Raw genomic sequence first — 22518 nt, 5'->3', positions numbered from 1 at the left:
AAATCAGAGGAGGAGGAGGAGGAGGAGGAGGAGGAGGAGGAGGAGGAGGAGGAGGAGGAGGAAGGAGGAGGAGGAGGAGGAGGCATGGGTTTCAGGGTCAGCATCAAGGCAACCTGAGAGCTTTGAGGGGAAAAAAAGAATGGAGCTGCCAGAGAGAGAGAGAGAGAGAGACAGAGGTGGAGCCTGGACTGTCCATCAGCCCTCAGATGGAGAGTCAACAGCCCCCAGGTCTGGAGGTGGCTGATGAGGAAGAGGAAGAACAGCTGGGTCCAGTGCCTGACATGTGAATGCACAGAAGGCAGATGAGGGGAGAGCAGTGGAAATCTATGGGCTGGCCCTTGGGATGGAAGAGCCAGGTCTGGAGGTGGCTGATGAGGAAGAGGAGGAACAGCTGGCTCCAGTGCCTGACACATGAATGCGCAGAAGGCAGAGGAGAGGAGAGCAGTAGAAATCTATGGGCCGTTCCTTGAGATGGAAGAGCCACCGCTGCTAGCGAAGCCCCACCCCAGCTCTAGGGGTAAAAGGCAGGGGGTGGAGATGAATGGATGTGGCAGACAACTATTCATCTCCTTGCCGTACAGACTTGTTAGCCTATGTCAAGAAAGAAACTTTTTGGCGGAGCTGCTGGCGCTCCTAATAAAGGAGTCATTGCTTCAGCTACAGAAGGGTTTGTCATGTTTGGGGAGCTGGGTCAGAACACTCGGTTGAGATTTTCCAGTGAATCTGTGAAGCCTCTCAATGGTGCCCATGGATATAAGCCTCTCCACATTTCCCATTTACGCACACTGGGAACTGGCAGATGTCTTATCCTGCCAAGTCGGAAAATTGCCACTGTTCCTACAAGCTAAGCACCTCCGAAATAACTCACAGACAAAACGACGACAACAACAACCTATAAATTATACAGCTCTCCCATGTGCCTGGCTATCTGCTTCCCATCTGCCATGTACGTGGAGAGCCCAAAGATTGCCATGGCGTCAGCAAATTGAGCATATAATTCAAGCTCTTTGGGAAAGGCAAGCAGATACCAGCAGATTCCAAACAGTAAAGAAACGAAGGAGATAAAAGTGTTCCGAATTCAACATCCCTGCTCCGATTCAAACAAAAAGAAGGGGAAAAAAGCACCCCACCAAAACCAAGATCTATTTAGGTATAGAATTCTTTATTGGCCAAGTGTGATGGACACACAAGGAAATTGATCTTTGGTGCATAAGCTCTCAGTGTACATAAAAGCTATAAGTGATAAGTCATGATCATAGTCATCATAAATACATTCATCATGAATCATAAGATGCAACACTTTGTGATAGTCATAGGATACTAATTAAGCAAGGAACAAAAATTATACTTGGAACTAAGTAAAACAATATAAATATCGTTTGCTGGTTCTCCGAACTACTCAAAATTTCTGCTACCTGTTCTCCAGAACTGGTCAGAACCTGCTGAATACCACCTCCAGAGCCTCCAGAGCCCATGGAAAGGGGAAATGGGCCTCCCAGAAGCTCAAGGAAAGCCTCTGGAAGCTAGGGGGACGTGAAACGGGCATCCAGGAAGTTCCAGAAGACCGGAAAGGGTCCCATTTCTGGCCTCCAGATGGCCTCTGGAGCCCGGGGAGGCTGTTTTCACTCTCCTGGAGGCTAGAAGAAAGCCCCCAGAGCAAAAACGAGGCCCCAACATGGTGCAGGAGGCTGACTAGGCCATGCCCAACATAGCCACGCCCACCCAGTAACGGACTAGAGAACTGGTTGCTAAATTCTTTGAAGCTCACACCTGCACATACTGTACAGTATATTATGCACTTTCTGGAAGGAAGCAACCAATTCAGGCTGGAATTTGCAATGATGTGGCTTATTTTAAACCTCTGTTTCCTTACCTCACATGGGTGACAATGCTCCACATATTTCTGAATCACAGCCATAACTAGCTCTGGCAATCAAAAATAAATGTGAAGATGCCAAAAAAATCACAATCCGACAACATCAGGAGAAATGCATCATTGATTCTAGCCTTAAGCGTGGTTTTGACTCAACATTTTCCATTTTATTCTCAAGCATCAATTCCACTCTTAAGGCCAAAAAAGAATGCTTATCCAGGAAACCCAAATTCTGAGCAAACAAATGCAGAATGTGTCTGCTCGTATTAATTATGTAAATTTGCATAAGACATTTGGTTAGTCTTGGTCATCATGGAGACCAAACCGAAACTCCATATGGCACCAAAAATCTCATTGGAAACACCCTATTCAGCATTTCTGCACACAATGAACCAATTTAGCACTTATTCTGAGCTCACCTAGACTTTCAGATCATCCTTGATGGATTGTTGTCTTATTTTTCCAAGTTTTCCTCAGGATTGCAAGACCATATCTACATATGTATGATTGTGTTTGTTTCAAAATATATTTGTTTTCACATAGGTAGGTAGGTAGGTAGGTAGGTAGGTAGGTAGGTAGATAGATAGATAGATAGATAGATAGATAGATAGATAGATAGATAGATAGATAGATAGATAGATAGATAGATAGATAAAGATAAAGATAAAGATAGAGATAAAGATAAAGATAAAGATAAAGATAAAGATAAAATTATATTTTTATGAGATTCTCAGTCATCCAAGTCATAGCTGGCCTAAAGGTGCTTTTTTAAAGAGGCAACTCGACTTTCTGGTTTTTCTTTGAAGACATTTTGCTTCTCATCCAAGAAGCTTCTTCAGCTCTGACTGGTTTCCCCACCATCAGAGCCGAAAAAGCTTCTTGGATGAGAAGCAAAATGTCTTCAAAGAAAAACCAGAAAGTCCAGTTGCCTCTTGAAAAAGGACCTTTGGGGCAGATAATTTTTTTTCTTTATTTTTTGTTTTGTTTTCTTCATTCTATAAAACTACTACTTCAACTAGTAGGCTTATTCACAAGTCTTGGAGGAAGGTCTGTGTCAGTGTGGGATTCAAAAACATTTACTACCAGTTCTGTGGGTGTGGCTTGGTGGGCATGGCATGGTTTGTAAGTGTGGCTAGGTGGGCATAGCAGGGAAGGATACTGCAAAATCTCAATTCCCTCCTCACTCCTGGGGGAAGGTTACTGCAAAATCCCATTCCCTCCCCACCCCACTAACCTGCTTTCCAGCTCCGTTCTCCTGTGCAGGGCAACAAAAGAAGACCCAGCTAATCAGCTGGGACTTGGGAGGCAGAGAATAGATGAGGGTGGAGCCATTCAAAGGTGGGATTTGCTGGTTCTCCAAACTACTCAAAATTTCTGCCACCAGTTCTGCTGAATACCACCTCTGGCCTTTGTCCAAATATCCAAATATAACACAACCTGGTTGCTTTCATTTCTATCCATGCTTTAAAACAACAGCTCTGTGCTTTCTATTCTTGTCCCAGCACAGCTGGCAATGAATGAAAAGGGACAATAGATGGTTGGTCAAAATGATTTAGGAGAAGTTGTGGCAGAACCTGAAGGTAGAGTTAAAAGAGGTATTAGCCTAGAATCTGTAGGTAGCCACAAGCAAACTTAAGTCCACACTCCCTTGAATTCCATGGACTGTTATCTAACTCCTAGCAGGTGCTAATTGTTGAGAAGATTCCTGCACATAGACTTTTGGCAATGAAGCAGTTTAACTGGACCTTTGCATGAGGATATGGTGTGACAGATGGGCCCTTGGCTTTGGTCAGAGGCAGACAGACAATGAAAAGACTCATTCTCAATGAGGCACATACTATCATGCATGATGTAGCTGTAAAAAAGCACAAGAGTTTTGGCATAGGATTATGAAATGGTTGGAAGAAATGATAGGATTTAAAATAGACCAGAATGTTTCTTATTAGGATTTATACGAAAAAATATAAGTAGGAAGAGTTATATTTAATAATACACGTCATCACTGCAGCAAGAATGGTATTTGCCCAGAAATGGTAAGAGAAAGAAATTCCTAGTGAAGATGAAGTAATAAATAAAAATTTGACTTGCGCTGAAATGGATAGGCTAACACTAGAGATGAAAAATAAGGACGAATCGGAATATTATATAATTTGGAATAGATTTTACTGTTGGTGGAGACAGAAAGGAAGGGTTTAAGATTGAAAAGAGTTGTTAAGAGGATATCTGTGATCATGAGACTTAAATAATACCAAGAATGTTGGAAGATGTAAGTAAGGATGAATAAATGTATATATGTGTACAAGTATATGTGCAAATGTATATAAGATCTATATTCTATTATATTTCACTAAAATGATGACAAAGGTTATGTCAAAACGACTCCACCACATTCAATGTTTTTTAAATATTATGTTTAATTTTAAAAAAATAAAAAAAGACTAATTCTCAGCCTGAATAAATTTATGAAGTCCGTTGTTTAAATGACCACTTGGAAGCAAGTACCAGTCAAAAGATTCAACAAAAAAGCACAACAAAGAATGTTCTTCCTGCTCCAACTCAGAAAGCTCAAACTGCCCAAGGAGCTGATGATCCAGTTTCTACAGAGGAATGATTGAGTCTGTCATCTGCACCTCTATAACTGTCTGGTTTGGCTCTGCAACCCAATAGGACAGACACAGACTTCAGAGAGTAATTAGGATTGCAGAAAAAACAATGGCTACCAACCTCCCTTTCATGGAGGACCTGTATCCTGCACGAGTCAAAAAGAGAGCTGTGAAAATATCTACAGACCCCTCACACCCTGGACATAAACTGTTTCAACTCCTTCCCTCAAAACAACGCTATAGAGCACTGCACACCAGAACAACTAGACACAAGGACAATTTTTTACCGAACGCCATCACTCTGCTAAACAAATAATTCCCTCAGCCCTGTTCAACTATTACAAAGTCTGCACTACTATTACTGTTAATCTTGCCATCACTCCTTATCACCCATCCCCTCCCACTTGTGACTGTATGACTGTAACCTTGTCGCTTGTATCCTTATGATTTATATTGACTGTTTCCTAGTATGATTTGATTGCTTACTGTACCTTATGACTAAGTGTTGTACCTTATGATTCTTGACAAATGTATCTTTTCTTTTATGTACACTGAGAGCATTTGCACCAAGACAAATTCCTTGTGTGTCCAACCACACTTACCCAATAAAGAATTCTATTCTGTTCTGTTCAACATTTTATCTGTTTAGAGAGGGACAGTTGGAAAAAAAATCTCTGCCTTCATGTATATTGATTGCTAGACAAGAAATAGTTGCTAGAATTTTTGCAAGCTCCATCCTTTACTTCTTCATTTTCCCCCCAAAGAGACACCGTGAGAATCCTGCATTCTAAGCACTCTAAACTCTGGTTTGATAAAGATTGCACTCCAGCCATGAAGGGGAATGAATTTCTGCCTAAAGAAATGCCTTATTCTGTAATGATTCCCCTTCTCAGAATTTTTTTTTCTTTTTTGCTCATTAAAAAAATGGCTACAAAAAGCTTTGGAGGGAGAAAGAGCGTCATTACTTAGAAGTGAATCAGGTTAAGCTCCAACAAGCAGTGACAAATAAAAGTAATCATCTCTTTTGCCATTTTGTTCCTTGACCCTCAGCAAAAATCTAGTTTGAGTGTCAAGTAACCAAATCTTCTTTAAAGTCCTGAATAGAATCTTTCCTGATTTATTTGGTGCCTCTTGTTTTGTTTTGTTTTTAATTTGGTCCTCTTGTTGATGATTCACTCAGCTTTTCTTTTGATCATATCTCTGACTGGTCATTAGTTTTGCAATAAGGAATACAAAAAATAATAATTTATCAGTGAAGAACAGTGAAAAATCTCACTGAACACAGGATTTTTCCAGAAGTACCGAAAAATTTATTTCTTGTTTGCTGCTGTTAAGAATTTTTTTTAATTTCTTCCTAATGAGTGGCTTCCTTCTAGCACTTTTTCAACACAGGAGAAAGAAATAAAACACACACCCATAGTTAGAGCTCCTTGGTTAGAAAGCTGCACTGAGGAATTGTGTTAGTTGGGAACCCAGTTGTGATGACATTGTGGAATGAACTGAACTTTGTGCAAATCATTTGGGAGTCTGATGTGGAGGAAGCAAATCTGGGGTGGAGTAAAAAGAGGCATCAGCCTAGAATCCCTACGTAGCCACAAGTGAACTTATTCCAGTTCCCACTTGAGTGCCACTGACCCTTATCTAACTCTAAGCAGATGCTAATCATTGGTTGAGAAGACAGTTAGCAATAAATCAGTTTAATTGGACCTCCAGTGCAGTGATGGGGTTCAAACATTTTTACTACTGGTTCTGTGGGTGTGGCTTGGTGGGTGTGGCATGACTTGGTGGGTGTGGCATGGCTTGGTGGGCATGGCTTAGGCATGGCAGGGGAAGGTTACTGCAAAATCCCCATTCCCTCTCCACCCCACTAACTTGCTTTCCAGCTCTGTTCTCCTATGCAGAGCAACAAAAGAAAAACCAACCAATCAACTGGGACTCAGGAGGCAGAGAAGAGATGGGGGCAGGGCTAGTTAGAGGTGGTATTTGCCGGTTCTCCAAACTACTCAAAATTTCCCTTACCGGTTCTCCAGAACTGGTTAGAACCTGCTGAAGACCACCTCTGCTTCAGTGTTTAGCAATAAATCAATTTAATTGGACCTGCACATGTGGACTTGGTCTTTCAGTTTTTGTGATCTTCTGCTCTTTGTTGCACATAACCCATGCGATTTCTCTTTCTTTCTTTTTCAAAATAGGCACTACAAGGCCTCATAAGGAGGGGGAAGTCCCTGGTGTGGATTATATTTTCATCACTGTTGAAGATTTTATGGAACTAGAGAAAAGTGGTGCTCTTCTAGAAAGTGGAACCTATGAAGGTAAGCTCAGTCTTCCTGCAAAACCTACCTTGCAATTCTGTGATGTTTCTCCTGTTTTGGGGATTTGCATTAGGACATCACATTAGAATGCATCACAATATGTGTTTTCTTACATTTAGAATAGAGGGAAGTTTTGGTAATTCCTTTCCTTAGTAAAGTGTGAAACACAGAAGAAGAAGAATGAGAAGGAGGATGGGGGGAGGAGGAGGAGGAGGAGGAGGAGGAGGAGGAGAAAGTTTAGCTTCTCATCAAGTAGTAGTAGTAGTAGTAGTAGTAGTAGTAGTAGTAGTAGTAGTAGTAGTAGTCGTCATGGATGAATGAAGAGTGAATCATCCTTGGTAATTCTATGGGCCAGATCACATCTCCACTTCTTCCAATCTTGCACTGGTTTTTCTTGTTCTTGGTGGAGTCAGTTTTGATGGTGTCCAGCTACCACATTCTTCTATGGCCTGGTTTCCTTGTATCATTAACTCTTCCCAATATAATTGCTTTCTTCAGTGAGAAACACAAATAGGCACACGTAATTAAAATCCTCCATCACACAGCTCAATAAGAAGAATGAATAGTGAGATGAATTAATCCACCGCTTGGCAAAGTTACGGTGTCCATTGAACCCCTTCCTGATCTGTACTGGATTGAAATTAGTTTCAAGTGGAAATATATTTTTGTATAGTGAACTAGATTCCTTATTCAGCAGAGTCTTCCCGACAGAGGCTCTAATGGATGGACATGCCAACCTCACAATGCACTCACACGCATCTTATCTCCCATTATTAATTGTCTCACACAAATTAATGTACTTCGAAAGCCCATTCAGCACTTTTAAAGTAAGAGAAGAAGAGTCTTTTAACATGTTTTTCCCCCAAACTGAATGAAAAATAGAAAAAAAACAAACCTACCACCTAAGAAATGGGATATAGATTGAGAAGAAAATGTCACTGATACACAGACCTATCCTAAAAGTAAGCCCTAGCTTGATTTTTACATGTGTGTCCAATATAAGCCCTATCCTCAAAATAAGACCTAATTAAGATCCCGCCCACTCCAGAGTGCACGGGTAAAAATTAAGCTTGGGTAGGGATGGGAGGGTGGAGCTGCCCTACTACTTATCTTTGGACAGTTGCAGCCAGGCTTAGCACACCCTGACACCTGCCTTGCAGACCCATTTCTTCTGCAGCCAGCAAGGCTAGCAAGGCTTTCCTGAATGCATTTGGAGCTGATAACAAAGCTCTGGATTGATCCAGAGATTGGGTTATCAGCTGTAGAGGCCTTCAGGAAAACCTTGCCGGCTGCAGAAGAAATTCTGGAAGGCCTCTGACAGCAAAAAGGAGGCTGGGGAAGATGCATGCAAGTGAGGTTAGCCAGTGGATGACTTCCCCCGAAAATAAGACCTGATGTCTTTTTCAGTGGCCAAAAAAATTATAAGACAGGGTCTTATTTTTGGGGAAATACGGTAGGTATTCGGCAGGCAGTTTACTGATGCCCCCAGGGTTATTTTTGATCTATCTCTTCAAGCTTCATCAAAATCATTAAGAAAAGTGGAATTTGTGAGATATTAGTATATCATGCTGCACTGGAATCGGAGTAGAATTAGGCATAAAGTCTTCAGAATTAGTTAGAATTGCTGACTAAGAAAATAATACTTAAACATATTAACCATATAGTGTTAAAATTAATGTTTTATAAAGGAAGATCCCTTTGGACAAACCAGTTTTTGCATGATCATCATCTGGGATTTTCTTAATTGCTGATTCCTGCATCATAAACAGTAGGAGAAGGAGGGACAGAGCCTGAGGGTGGAGTCAAGAGAGGAACCAGCCTGGAATCATTACATTCCCATACATGATCCAAGTCCACTTGAATTCTGTTGACTCTTAATCTGGCACCAGTTTAGTGGTGATTGTTAGTTAACTAGATTCCTGTGTATAAGCATGAGTAATACATCAACTTAACTGGAACTTAATGCACAACCCTGATTCTTCCCGCCTGACACAAACTTATGATACATATTATGCTTTTTGAGCTATTTATGTTTTGTTCAGCTCTAGTATGGAATGGGAATGCGGCTTCACTGGTCTTTGAAGGAATAATTTGGAAAGTCTTCAAATTGATGATTATTAGCTCCTGGGATATACCCAAAGGTGCTTTTTCCAGGAGGCAACTGGACTTTCTTGTTTTTTCTTTTGAAGACATTTCGCTTCTCATCCAAGAAGCTTCTTCAGCTCGGATAGGACAGTGGGGGAATGGAAGGATTGATATTCTTTGCAGACAGCTGGTCATTTGCATCCTTTTAGAGGGTCGTTGAGGACACTTGGAGGTTTATCTGTGTCCTCAGGGTCACCTGAGTGGTGCTTCTGGTTCCTGTAGTCTGCAATTTTTTTCTCCTGGAAATCCATTCTTACTCCCTATTCCTCCTATTCGAAGGGTGTTCATCCCAAATTGTATAGCTAAAAAGTCTATAGAGATTCTCAGATTTCTTTTGAAACATCTTCAAAAGAAAAAAGAAGAAAGTCCAGTTGCCTCCTGAAAAAGCACCTTTGGGACAACCATGACCTGGATGACTGAGAATCTCTATAGGCCTCTTGGGATATAGGTGGTACATTACGTATTATTTCTACCTTGGAAGTTTACAACTGAAATTATAGCAAATGGGCTGTTTCATTCAATCAGACTTTTTCTCATGGGGGTCTTTACTTTCCCATCACTGTTTGAAGGGCAAACAGCTTGTGGAAGACTGATAGATAGCTATAAAGCTGTATTAACAAGCCAAAGGAGCTGAAACTGATAAATCTTTAAGCCATATTTAATTTGCTCTAAAAATGAAATGTATCGATGCATTTATTATGTCCGCACTGCGATTTATAATACATCTACAGTAAACAAATACACATATACGCTGTATAGTTTATAAAGTATACATCACAAAATCTGCCTTCTCCCATTGACATTGTTTGTAGGAAGCCAGCTGGGAAAGTCACAAATGCAGATCACTTGATCCAAGGACACTGCAACAGTCATATATTCATGCCAGTTGCCAACCATCTGCATTTTGATCATGTGACTGTGAGGATGCTGTGATGGTTATAAGCCTGAGGACCAGTTGTAAATCACTTCTTTCAGTGCCATTGTAACTCTGAATTGTCACTAAATGAAGTCTTCTACAAGTAGAAGACTACCTCTGAATGGTAGCCTAATGGATAAGTAGGTAGGTAGGTAGGTAGGTAGATAGATAGATAGATAGATAGATAGATAGATAGATAGATAGATAGATAGATAGATGATAGAGGGATGATAGATAGATAGATAGATAGATAGATAGATAGATAGATAGATAGATAGATAGATAGATAGATAGATAGATAGATAACAAAAATAGATTTATGGAAAAATAGATAATGCAAGGATGGATGGATGGATGGATGGATGGATGGATGGATGGATGGATGGATAATAGTATGATAGATAAATGGATGGATAGATATAGAAGGTTGAATAAATAGATGATGGATAGACACAGATATGCATACATAGATACATACATACTATATATACATATATGCACATATACACACACACATATATATATACACACACACACACCATATATATATATGGCAGTCTTTGCTGAAATAATATGATATAAATTAATAATAGTATAAGATCTTCAATTTGAGACTGATATTTTGCTTCCAGAAGCTGACAAGAAAGTCGAGGGTCATAGAAAAATTAGTTAACAAACAAAACAATTAATTCCTTCCACCTACAGTTAACCTACAGCAAATTATTTATTTTCCAAAAAAACACCTGAGGAATATAAAGAGCTTCTAATTAATCTTATACTCAATTTTTATGTACCATGTAGCTTTGCCCTAAAATCTTGGAAGATGAACAAATTAAAAACCGAGGTCTATGAATAGCCCCTCTGCTCTGTTCTTTGAAGTAAAAAAAGCTCTACACAAACTTTAGCATTGGCCATGTTTCTGTGGCATAGTAAACCATTCTGTACCAGTTGAAGACAATATGGAAAGGTATAGTCCATTGCAGTAATTCAATCTCAGGCTAATCAGGGCATGGGTGATGGTCCCAATGACATCTTGCCCAATCAATGAACATAATTGGTTTGCCAGGTAAGTCATCTGCTCAGATGTCCACACCCAGAAAAAGAAGCCATTGATCCACAAATCATGAACCTGCTCTATCAGGATAGATGGAACCCAGAGCCAAAATGGGGCCATCACCAAACGTGATAGATTTTGCACAAGCAGAAACTCCATCTTTGTAGGATTCCAGTTAACCTTGTTTCATCCAAGGAAGTCCGTGCTAATTCCAGATATTGCTGAGAACCAGTGGTGTTAATTCAGCCGGTTTGCACTGGTTCCATGGAACCGGTTGTTAACTTTTTGCACAGTTCGATGAACTGGCTGATCCCACCACTGTCTGGCCTGGCCCCGCCCCTCCCACGCCCACTCAGCCACACATACCCAGTCATTAGGGAGAACTGGTTGTTAAATTACTTGAATCGCATCACTGGTGAGAACGATTAATCAATGGAATGGCTTGCCCCCCAAGGTTGTGGATGTTCCGTAGATAGAGGTTTTCAATGAAAGATTAAATAACCATGTGTCCAGGATGATATGAAGTCTCCCGCCTTGGGCAGGAGGTTGGACTAGAAGACCTCCAAGATACCTTCTAGCCCTATGATTCAACTGACATCTATGCAAAGCGTTTCACATGAATGCCAATGATCCAATCAACTGGGGAGGAGCTATTTTCAAAGCTCTAAAAAAAGGCCATTGTTGCATTTTTCTATCTCAAAACACCCTCCCGCTCCAAAAGGGTGAGAAAATATCTATAATGGTGTTCTGACCCAAACCCTTTTCCAATAAAACAAACATGAAACAAAGGGAACAGAAACCTTTTAATGATTCTTACGAATCCCCAGTTGAAAGGCTGCTGCAAACTCATTAACTTTGATAAGCACAAACCTTGCCAAAATTGTATGAGACTCCCAAAAATAACAGATAAGAAATATTTCACAATACAAGAGTCTTCAAATACCAACTAAGATATTGCAATGTCCACGAGGCTCGAGTTTCAAAACCTCTTTGCTTCCTACAAAAAATGTCTGAGTCACAGCTGGCTTTTATCTTCTTGAAGGAGGGGCCATTACCTTGTAGCTTTACTCCCAAGTCGCCCATGCTACTGCAGCTGCTCTTTCCTGCGAGCAGCCCTGCACACACGAGCATTTGGCACAGGCTCCTCGGGAACCTCCTCATCACTGCTGCCAGCCCACACAATCTCTGAAGGCAGCAGTCCACTCCCTAATGGTCCTGGGCCCTTATCTGAGTCCTCACTCTCCTTAGCCGTCCACACCTGCTGCTGGCTAACCACAGCAAATGGTGCACTCAAGGTCAACACTACCATGGACTAAGTCAGAAGATGTTAAGAAAGCAAGAAGACTCATTCTTTGTGACTTTTCTTAGCATGTCTTCTTTGTTTCAGAACTTAGAAAGGACAGATAGCTAAGCCTGTCATCTGAGTTTAAATGACGTGACTGAGAAAGTCACTTTAGCTCAAGAACGTCCCACTTCAAGTGGAAGGATGTTCTCAAGGGGCATCACAAAAATGAAGGTAGCAGCTGTGACCATGTGATCAGAGTCCTTCATTATATGCATCAGAGATATAAGAGCCGCGGTAGCGCAGTGGTTTCAATGCAGCATTACAGGCAAACTCTGCCCACTGCCAGGAGTTTGATCCTGACTGGCTCAAGGTTGACTCAGCCTTCCATCCTTCCGAGGTGGGTAAAATGAGGACCCAGATCATTTAGTGAAATATGCTGACACTGTAAACTGCTTAAAGAGGACTGTAAAGCAGTATATAAGTTTAAGTGCTATTGCTATTGTTAAGTGCAATGATGTGTAACAAAGGGCAAAGACTTCCATCCTGTAGTTGTGGCCGCCATGTTGATTTTATAGGAGTTTATAGTATTAAGTAGTTTGACAGTGTTGTGGGAATTAGTTGTTTAGCAGAGGGATGGCATTGGGGGGGAACTATCCTTGTGTCTAGTAGTTTTGGCATCTAGTTGTGTTGAGTATAGTGTTATCCCAAGGGAAGAGGTTGAAACAGTTTATGTTCAGGATGTGAGGGGTCTGTATATTTTCCCATTTTCTGTCATGCCCATGTTGGAGTGTGATTCTGAGGGAGAGATTGAGCAGCTGACAGGGAGTGGGAGTGTGGCTCCGGTGGCTGTGGAAGAAAGGGGGGAAGGGCACAGTCCAGCTGGGCATTCAGAGGAAGACCCAGAGTTATCCCCTCTTCATCCTAGGGCACGCAGGGAGGAATGGAGAAGGGAGCAATGTGGCTTACGGGAGAGGAAAGGGCCCTGATCCCTTTCATTAGTTACAGCTGGGAGAACAGGATATAAGATGGCTGTTTGCACACTGCTCCTTGCTAGAAGCAAAGCATGCGTTATCTTTGTCGAGGCTTTTCTGGGTTTTACTTCAGTGTGGTTTGTGTTGGGTTTTTTTATTTCTAATTATCTTTACTTTGGGTTCGGACTGCATTTCTTTCCTTCGTAGACTGTTTTTTGAAGAGTTTGATCGCCAGCCAAGGATAATTGGAGGCATTAATAATTGGAGTTGGAGGCATTAAAGGGAATTTATTCTACTTTTTTGACTTTGTTATTTTTGTGTCACGCCCCGGGTCATCACATTTTCACTCTTTCTGACTCATGCAGTATACAAGGCATAGTTTTGAAATTTTTAATTATTTTTCAATTTGTCTTTTTATAGTCTTTTATAAATAAATACATATTCCAAACCCCACCCCGTGGACACCCCAGATTGAGATACAAGTCTTTTCAGTGCTAGGATAGGTAGATGTGCAAAGATGCAGGGACTAAATGGTTTATCTGAAGATTGACAGCTTTGTCAAGAGAAGGCACTTTCCCAGGAGTGCAGTCTGATTTTCAATTGCTTCTTGTGAGGGACTTGATAGGCCATCAGAGGTGTTTGAACACTTGAAGGATTTTCGCTCTAAGAAGCATTGGTTCTGGAAACAATAGCTTGTATGCCTGGACTATTTGTGCTTCAAGGTCTGGATGATGGGGAGTTGAGATTCTGCTTCCTTTTGAACTGTATTCAGCCAATAACTTGAACATTGTTTATGTAATTTGAACAATTTTCTGCTTCTGTTGTAAAATCTTGACTCTCTTTAGGACAAATGTAGTTTTCCCTTGGGGTCCTTGTTGCTGTCTGAGCTTGGTTGTTTTCTTGCGAAAGTTTCATTATCAAATAAAATTACCTAGCACTGAAATTGCCTAGCCTTTATTACTCTTGCACTGATAATGTTACCTACTTTGTTAACAAAATGTTTGCAAGAAAACAATCCAGCTTATAGAGCACCAAGGGCTCTCTGCAATAGAAACGCAGTTCAATGCTGATTTTTAAATATCATCTCCCAGTTTTCTCTGCAATAGTGGCTCACTAAACACTTTTGATGGGATTTCTTTTGAAGAAGGGTTTAAAACTTCCTATTGTTGTCCAAGGTCAGCAGAGCTGTATTGAACTTCCATTCATTAAAGAGGATTTCTTCAGAAATGTTTCTCTGTAGCAGCCAATAATGAAAGAAAGAAAAATTGAATGGATAATGAAAGGAGAAAACATGCCGATATCTCTACTAATCCTGCAGGATCCAACCCGAGTCAGTCCCTGGGACCAAAGGTTTATTTTTCTAAGCTTTTGAGAGCTCGTGCTAGAGCCCATCACAAAGGAACTTGATTAATTTCTTAATTTCTCCTGCTATTTTTGTCCCCGCTCAGCCAAAAAATGTAGTAGCTGCAAAATTAACACAAGTCGTTATTCCTTGTAATGTGAGGTTAACAATCAGTTCAGAATAGAATAGAATAGAATAGAATAGAATAGAATAGAATAGAATAGAATAGAATAGAATAGAATAGAATAGAATAGAATAGAATAGAATAGAATAGAATTCTTTATTGGCCAAGTGTGATTGGACACACAAGGAATTTGTCTTGGTGCAAATGCTCTCAGTGTACATAAAAGAAAAGATACATTCATCAAGAGTCAAGAATCATCAGGTACAGCACTTAATGATAGTCATAGGGTTCAGTAAGCAATCAAATCATACTAGAAAACAGTCAATATAAATTGTAAGGATACAAGCGACAGTCATACAGTCACAAGTGGGAGGGGATGGGTGATAAGGAGTGATGAGAAGATTAGCAGTAATAGTAGTGCAGACTTAGTAAGTAGTTGGACAATGTTGAGGGAATTATTTGTTTAATAGAGTGATGGCATTGGGGGAAAAACTGTCCTTGTGTCTAGTTGTTCTGGTGTGCAGTGCTCTATAGCGTTGTTTTGAGGGAAGGAGTTGAAACAGTTTATGTCCAGGATGTGAGGGGTCTGTAGATATTTTCACAGCCCTCTTTTTGACTCATGCAGTGTACAAGATGGAAGGCAGGTTGGTAGTAATTGTTTTTTCTGCAGTCCTAATTACTCTCTGAAGTCTGTTTCTGTCTTGCTGGGTTACAGAACCAAACCAGAGAGTTATAGAAGTGCAGCTAACAGACTCAATCATTCCTCCACAGAACTGGATCAGCAGCTCCTTGAGCAGTTTGAGCTTTCTGAGTTGGAACAGAAAGAACATTTTTTGTTGTGCTTTTTTGATGTTAGGTGACCATTTTAGGTCTTGAGATATAATAGAACCTAGAAATTTGAAGGCCTCTACTGTTGATACTGTGTTGTCTAATATTGTAAGAGGTCGCAGGATGGGAGAGTTTCCCCTAAAGTCTACTGCCATTTCTATGGTTTTGAGTGTGTTCAGTTCCGGTCTCCTTATCTAACCACTGGCTCATACTGTTGCAATCTGGTGGTTAGCTTCTTCCACGTCCGTCCATTATGGTCTACCAATCTTGTGTAGGGATCATTTTCCACAAGCCAATCAACTGGTTAAGGCTTCTGTGGCCTCGTTATTTGTATTCTCTGTTGAATGTGAACCTCTCACGACCGAGAATGCTTTGCAGCCAGACATGAATGTCAAACAGGACTTTTTTTACAGTCACAACGCCACAACGTTGTTCCTGGTATTTATTAATACATGGATTCCTGTCTGCAGAATTCCTGCATCGTGATGATAGTATTATAGCTACTGTGGTGACATTGCCTTGTTTTTAAACATTATCCTTCCTGTAATTCTGATTTGATTTTATGTTGAAATGGCACTCAGGATATTTGTTGTCCAAAAAAAAAAAGGGTTCTTTTTTTTTAGAGAGACAATGCTTTCACAGTATTATTTTGCCAATAACAGAAAGAATATTGCTTTAGGAATTATTTTTCATATTTGGCTGCAAGTGCCTGATAAAGTGTTTATATTATGTGTAAATAAATCTCTTGTATGTAAATATGTTATGGGTAAACAAACCACTTTCCATCTATCTCTTGATATATCTGAATAACCTTTCACTGCACTCGCTGCTGTAATTATCCCATGATACCCCCCAAAAAAAATCTATTCAAAAGATATTCTAGAAACCTTTGCTTAGCACTGCCGGCTGAAATTCATGGAATTGTGGTTTTAAAAACCTCTAGAAGGCTATGTTAGCTTAGAATACTGTAGCTGATATCTCAATTTGGACATAGTTGTTAAGCAGAAATGTGAGGATATGGATTCAAATAAAGCAAAAAATCATGTTTACCAACTCTGGTCTCTTAAATCAAGGGTTCTCAACCCCTGGTCCGTAGAATGGCACCAGGCCACGCAAACAAGCAAAGTGTTCTGACCCAGCTCTCTAAACACCACAAACCCTCTGATGTGAACTAAAAAGATTCCTTTATTAGGAATGCTGGCAGCCCCTGCCAAAAATGTCTCTTGCAGACAAACAAGTCTGTCCAGCTAGAAGATGAATAGTTGTCTGTCACACAAATTCATTTCTGTCCCCTGCCTTTTATCCCCAGAGCTAGGGTGGGGTATCACTAACAGTGGTGACTCTTCCATCCCAAGGAACAGCCCATAGATTTCCACTGCTCTCCTCTCCTCTGTGTTCTGCACATCCGTGCATCCGGTACTGGACCCAGCTATTCCTCCTCTTCTTCATCAGCCACCTCCAAACCTGGGGGTTGTTGACTCTCCTTCTGAGGGCTGATGGATGGCCCAGGCTCTCTCCCTCCTCCCCTCTCCCTCTACCAGCTCCATTCCCTCTTTCCCCTCGGAGCTCCCAGTTTGCCCTGATGCTGATCCTGACGCCCATGCCTCCTCCTCCTCTGATTCAGCTGCTGGAGGGGCCAGCAGCCGACAGGCCACAACACAAAGCCCCATCTGTGGGATGCTGGCAGCCCACAAAACCACACCCTCTCCAGTCCATGGAAAAAAAACCTTTTTTATATATATATATATATATATATATATATATATATATATATATATATATATATATATATATATATATATATATATATATATATATATATATATATATATATATTTGTTTTCTGAGGTTCTCGGTATTTGTATGTGGATCTTTGGTTATTGGGTTTTCTCCGCGTAGATTCAAAGTATCTAGGCAGCGTTTGGCGAGGTCCCACTCGCCATCTTCAGGCTGGTGCTGGCTTAGTGCCAGTGCAAGCAGTGCTTGCACTGGCACTAAGCCAACACCAGCTGGCTGAAATGGCGAGTGACCGCTGAATACGATGTCCAGATATTAATATATATATATATATATATATATATCATATATATATATATATATATATATATATATATATATATATAAATTGTTTATCATCTTGTTCTCTGATTTCAAATGTCAATCTACTCATTTCAGCACATTCCAATATTTTCTTAACGATTTCCTCCTGTGATGGTATTTTCTCATTTTTCCAGCTTTTAGCAAATACAATCCTAGCCGCTGTTAATACATTTACAATCAGGTATTTCAAGTCTTTACTGTATATTTCAGGTAAAATTCCCAATAAAAATATCTCTGGTTTCAAATCTATATGCTTTTTTTGTCATTTTTTCCAACCACGTGTGGATTTTAGTCCAATATTTTTTAGCATCTGCATATGTCCACCACATATGGTAACATGAGCCAGGTGTCTGATGACATTTCCAACATTTTTCGGATTTATTCTTGAACATTCTTGCTATTCTTGTCGGGGGGAAATGCCACCTGTAAAACATCTTATACAAATTTTCTTTATATGCTGTTGACATTGTCATTTTATAATTTTGAGACCACAATTTTTGCCATTTCTCTAGATCATAGATCTCTAGACCATATCCAAAATTCTTCCCCCAAGCAATCATAGTTTCTTTAACTTGTTCTTCTTCTAGTTTAATTTCTAATAAATATCCATACAATTTTTTAATCACCTTTTCATCAGTACCTGTCAAAATCTTATCTAAGTCAGTCAATTTATCATAGAAACCTTCTGTTTTAGAATCTTTATCATACCTTGAATGTATTTGCGCATATGAAAACCAATTTATCTTTATACCTTGTTCCTCTAGTTTTTGTATAGATTTAAGTTCACCCTTTTCATTCAATTTCACCATATCTGTTTGTTCCTTTTTTGTATATTATAGGATAAGAAAATGCTTCAATAGTCGATAGCCAGACTGGAATTTTCAAATAACATTGTCTTTTAATTTTCTCCCAGTTTAACCACAGAGACTCCCGTATATAATGTCTTCTAAAGTACCCCTGTGTTTTAGTTCCTTTACACCATAAAAAAGCATGCCACCCCAACAACAGATCATGTCCTTCTAATGTCAATATTCTCTGATCTTGTTTGAATATTTTGAATTCCTTGCATAATCATCTGCAGGGTCACTTTTTCTTGTTCTTTTTCTTGTCTTAATATTGCCTGTATTGAACGTTATCCTCTGTCTTAAATGATTCTATAGAGCAGGGGTGTCCAACCTTGGCAACTTTAAGACGGCTGAGGAATTCTGGGAGTTGAAGTCCACAAGTCTTAAAGTTGCCAAGGTTGGACACCCCTGCTATAGAGGCTTGTTTGTTTGTGGATCTTATTTAGCTGTGATCTTTATTTAATTGTTTGTTTGGTTGCATAATCTGCTGCACATTTTCATATATGGCGTACTTTCAATTTTAGAACATAGAATTGTAGGGCTGGAAGAGACCTCAAAGATCTTTTAGTCCAACCCCCGGCTCAACACAGGAGACCTTGTACCATCCCAGTCAGTCTACTTTGAAAATCTCCAGTGTGCCTTTTTTCAGATATTTCTAGTTGTATTTTACCCTACTCTTATTTTAAATTTGTTTGTATAGGGTTTTATTGGTGACACCTGTTAGAACCTTGTACGTTGTTATGGCCCATAGGCTAATCAATCAATAAATAATAATGATAATAAAGGAAGATTTATTTTGAGATATTTCCAGTTGTTTGAAAATATTTAAAAACTGAAACTATTCATAGTAAGCATATCTACAAAAAAATACTGCATCCATATTTTTTTTATTATAGAAGATTCTACTCATAAAGTTAGAATTTTCTTGTGTAATAATTTTTAATGGAGTAAAACGTGTCTTCTTCAGAAATTATTACAGATTTCTAACTTCTTTAAATAAGTGACATATTTTTTTTCCCTTCTGAAAGTAAGAAAATAAATTGCAAAAATTAATAACTTGAATGCCAAGATATAAACATTGAATTAGTATTCCGTGAAGTTTGAAAATGTGCCTTCAAGATTCAAGTAGTCTTAAATTAGAGGCAGTCACCACTTAAGCCCTATTCATGAATATTTTGATCAGGAAATGTATGGCAGCAGCATACAAATACCTTAATTATGAGGATTACTAAAAACAGTACAGTATTCCTTTTAGCTAAACAGTCACATTAAAATGTAATGCTCTATTGACCTGAAGGGAATCAATTGTGTTGCATGCAGAAATACATTGGCTAATTCCGAGCTCCAATTTAGCAACTCTGCATTCCAAGGTAAAATGAAAGTTCAAAAGCAATTGAGGTTCTTCAAAAAGTTAGTTGAGGTTTGGTTTGGTTTTGTTGTACTTTCTTCATTGGTTCAGGATTCATGTATTTATTGTTTTGGCCCCAACTGTTCTTTCTCGTTAACTAACACGATTATATTCATTTGGAAGATTAAAAGATTTATAAGAGTGTTGGCATTTCTTCCCACTTTATTTACTTGTTGTTTCTCAAAAAGATGGAGTTGTTTTGGCATTGGTAGAAGTGGCCTGTAGTTCTTCACAGACTTTCACAGTTTGATCATCATTCTTGCTAATGTGTGAAACAGAGATTTGCCCAACTATATTAAACCATGGTTCTCTTGTGTTGGCACCCCTGTGGACAGTTAGGGCCGATCGGTTCTTTAGGATATTGTAGAAAAAGAAATGGGGGTGGAGTTAAAAGAGAGATCAGCCTAGAATCTCTACATAACCACAAGTAAAAAAAAGGCAGGCATCCCACCCGCTCGAATGACGTTTATCTAACTCTACCCATTATTTGTGAAGATTTCTGTGCATAAAATTTTAGCAATAAATCACCTTTAATAGAATAGAACAGAACAGAACAGAACAGAACAGAACAGAACAGAACAGAACAGAACAGAATAGAATAGAATAGAATAGAATAGAATAGAATAGAATAGAATAGAATAGAATAGAATAGAATAGAATAGAATTCTTTATTGGCCAAGTGTGATTGGACACACAAGGAATTTTTCTTTGGTGCAAATTTTCTCAGTGTACATAAACGAAAAGATACATTGATCAAGAGTCGAGAATCATAAGGTACAACACTTAATGATAGTCACAGAATACAATAAGCAATCAAATTGGACCTTTACATCTTTCATGACTAACAGACATGAAGGTAGTAGGTTCAAACCTGGATGAACTGCTAAAGTGGATTTTATTTAATAAATATTAAGGGTTTATAAAGGAAGAAATACCAATCCATTCGGCATGCCAGGAACTTCAAAAATTGGGGAGAATCCCTTGAAACTGGTAATTGTGCTGTACCCTCCAGGAGTTCTGTTTTATTTATTTATTCATTTATTTATTCATTCATTCATTCAGAAATTTTATATTGCCACCTACTCACACATGGCAACTCAAGGTGGCTTACAAGTGTTCTGAGGAACACTTTTTATACTCTTTTATGAGACAGGATATAAACTATAACACCGGGATGTGACACAGTAATGCATCTTATCAGGGACTTATCATCATTTCAGACAATGGAATACCTACCAAGACTATTTTTTAAGGAAGATGGGGTCTCCAGCTGACAGCATCCTGGGGAATGGTGTGATAAGGTATCTGGTCAATACCTTGGGAAGTGACCATATGTTTAGGAGAACACTGCTCATAGCTAGATATTGTCCATTTCCCTTTGGCAGTTGTTAGAAGGGGAAGAGCTGGTGTTATCCTCTTTATCATAATGATTAGAAATCAGAATACAGATAAGAAGCAGGCAAGAGAGATTAGCAAGAACAGTGGTGCAATCTGCAAAGCTCTTCTAGATAACCTTTCTTATCAGTGCCTCCTCTGTCTAAATAACCCTTTCTGCACAGATATCATCATCATCCTCTTTTAACGATCCCATAATCCCTGGCAGGTGGAGTCTGGGCAACTGAATGGAGCTGAGTGTTGACTGGCCAGATGCCCTTCCTGTCACCAGTGTGGAGTTTTGTTCAGCAGATATATTCTCATTGTGCCCAGAGAGAGAAATATCTGCCTCTACCTAGGACCGAACTCATAGCCTCCTGATTATGAGGCGAGAGCTCCACCTCTAGGCCACCACACCACTCCCTTTCTGCGCAGATATGCCAAAGGGAAAAGTGGGTTTAGACCCCTAAATCCTTGCAAATCTTCCACTGCACCAATACAACTCTCTGTTTAGGTGGGGTTCCAGAATACTCAATGGCCAAGCTGACTCTGGATTCTGGGGATCAACATCTAGACATCAGAAAGGTACCCACTTTGGGAGACACCACTCTATTTATCCAGTGCTGGGAAAGACTCTGGAGAGTCCCTTGGACTGCAAGAAGATCAAACTCCTTGGAGAAGACCCTGATGTTGGGAAGGATGGAAGGCCAAAGGAGAAAGGGACGGTAAACGAGGAGATGGTTAAATAGCATCATTGATGCAATGAACATGAATTTGGGCAGACAATGGAGAACAGGGGAGCCTGGTATGCTGTGGTCCATGGGGGGTCCCAAAGACTTGGACATGACTAAATGACTGAACAACAACAACAAAAAAACAAACTCTTGCCATTAAAATGTAAATTTATACGAAGCTTCTTTTCATTGTTTCTCTTCTACTTGGTCAATTCCTCAAGGAGGCACCTTCTGAGTCCTTTTAGAAAGGACTTCTGTTGCTTGACATTATGTATATCTGTTGTGGCCCTCTGGTAGCCGAATCAGATGAGGAGGCAGAGTGGGAGTCAGGGTCAGCGTCAAGGCAACCTGGGAGCTCCAAGTGGGGAGAGGAAATGGAGCTGGCAGAGAGAGAAGCAGAGGCAGACCTTGGGCTGTCCATCAGCCCTTAGATGGAGAATCATACAGCCCCCAGGTCTGGAGGTGGCTGATGAGGAAGAGGAGGAACAGCTGGATCCAGTGCCTGACACGCAGAAAGAGAGAGGAGAGGAGAGCAGTGGAAATCTATGGGCCAGTCCTTGGGACAGAAGAGCCACCGCTGCTAGCAAAGCCCCACCTGAGCTCT

The 22518-nt window shown here is 40.0% G+C and overlaps 1 protein-coding gene across 12 annotated transcripts in view; it reads left to right on the top strand.

Annotated features, from left to right (window-relative positions):
• Nucleotides 1–22518, top strand: part of MAGI2 (membrane associated guanylate kinase, WW and PDZ domain containing 2) — a 585270-nt gene that overhangs the window by 328412 nt on the left and 234340 nt on the right. For all 12 annotated transcript variants that reach the window (XM_087967823.1, XM_087967826.1, XM_087967821.1 and 9 more), the window contains one exon: nucleotides 6669–6788. In XM_087967823.1, the coding sequence (XP_087823949.1) occupies nucleotides 6669–6788 (120 nt within the window). The remainder of the gene's footprint in view (nucleotides 1–6668; nucleotides 6789–22518) is intronic.

The sequence above is a fragment of the Notechis scutatus genome, chromosome 6 (genome assembly GCF_049901735.1).
Source record: "Notechis scutatus isolate UNSWTSFEM ecotype Mainland chromosome 6, rNotScu1.2, whole genome shotgun sequence".
NCBI classification, from domain to species: Eukaryota; Metazoa; Chordata; class Lepidosauria; order Squamata; family Elapidae; genus Notechis; species Notechis scutatus.
This window is presented reverse-complemented; position numbering and strand designations above follow the sequence as displayed.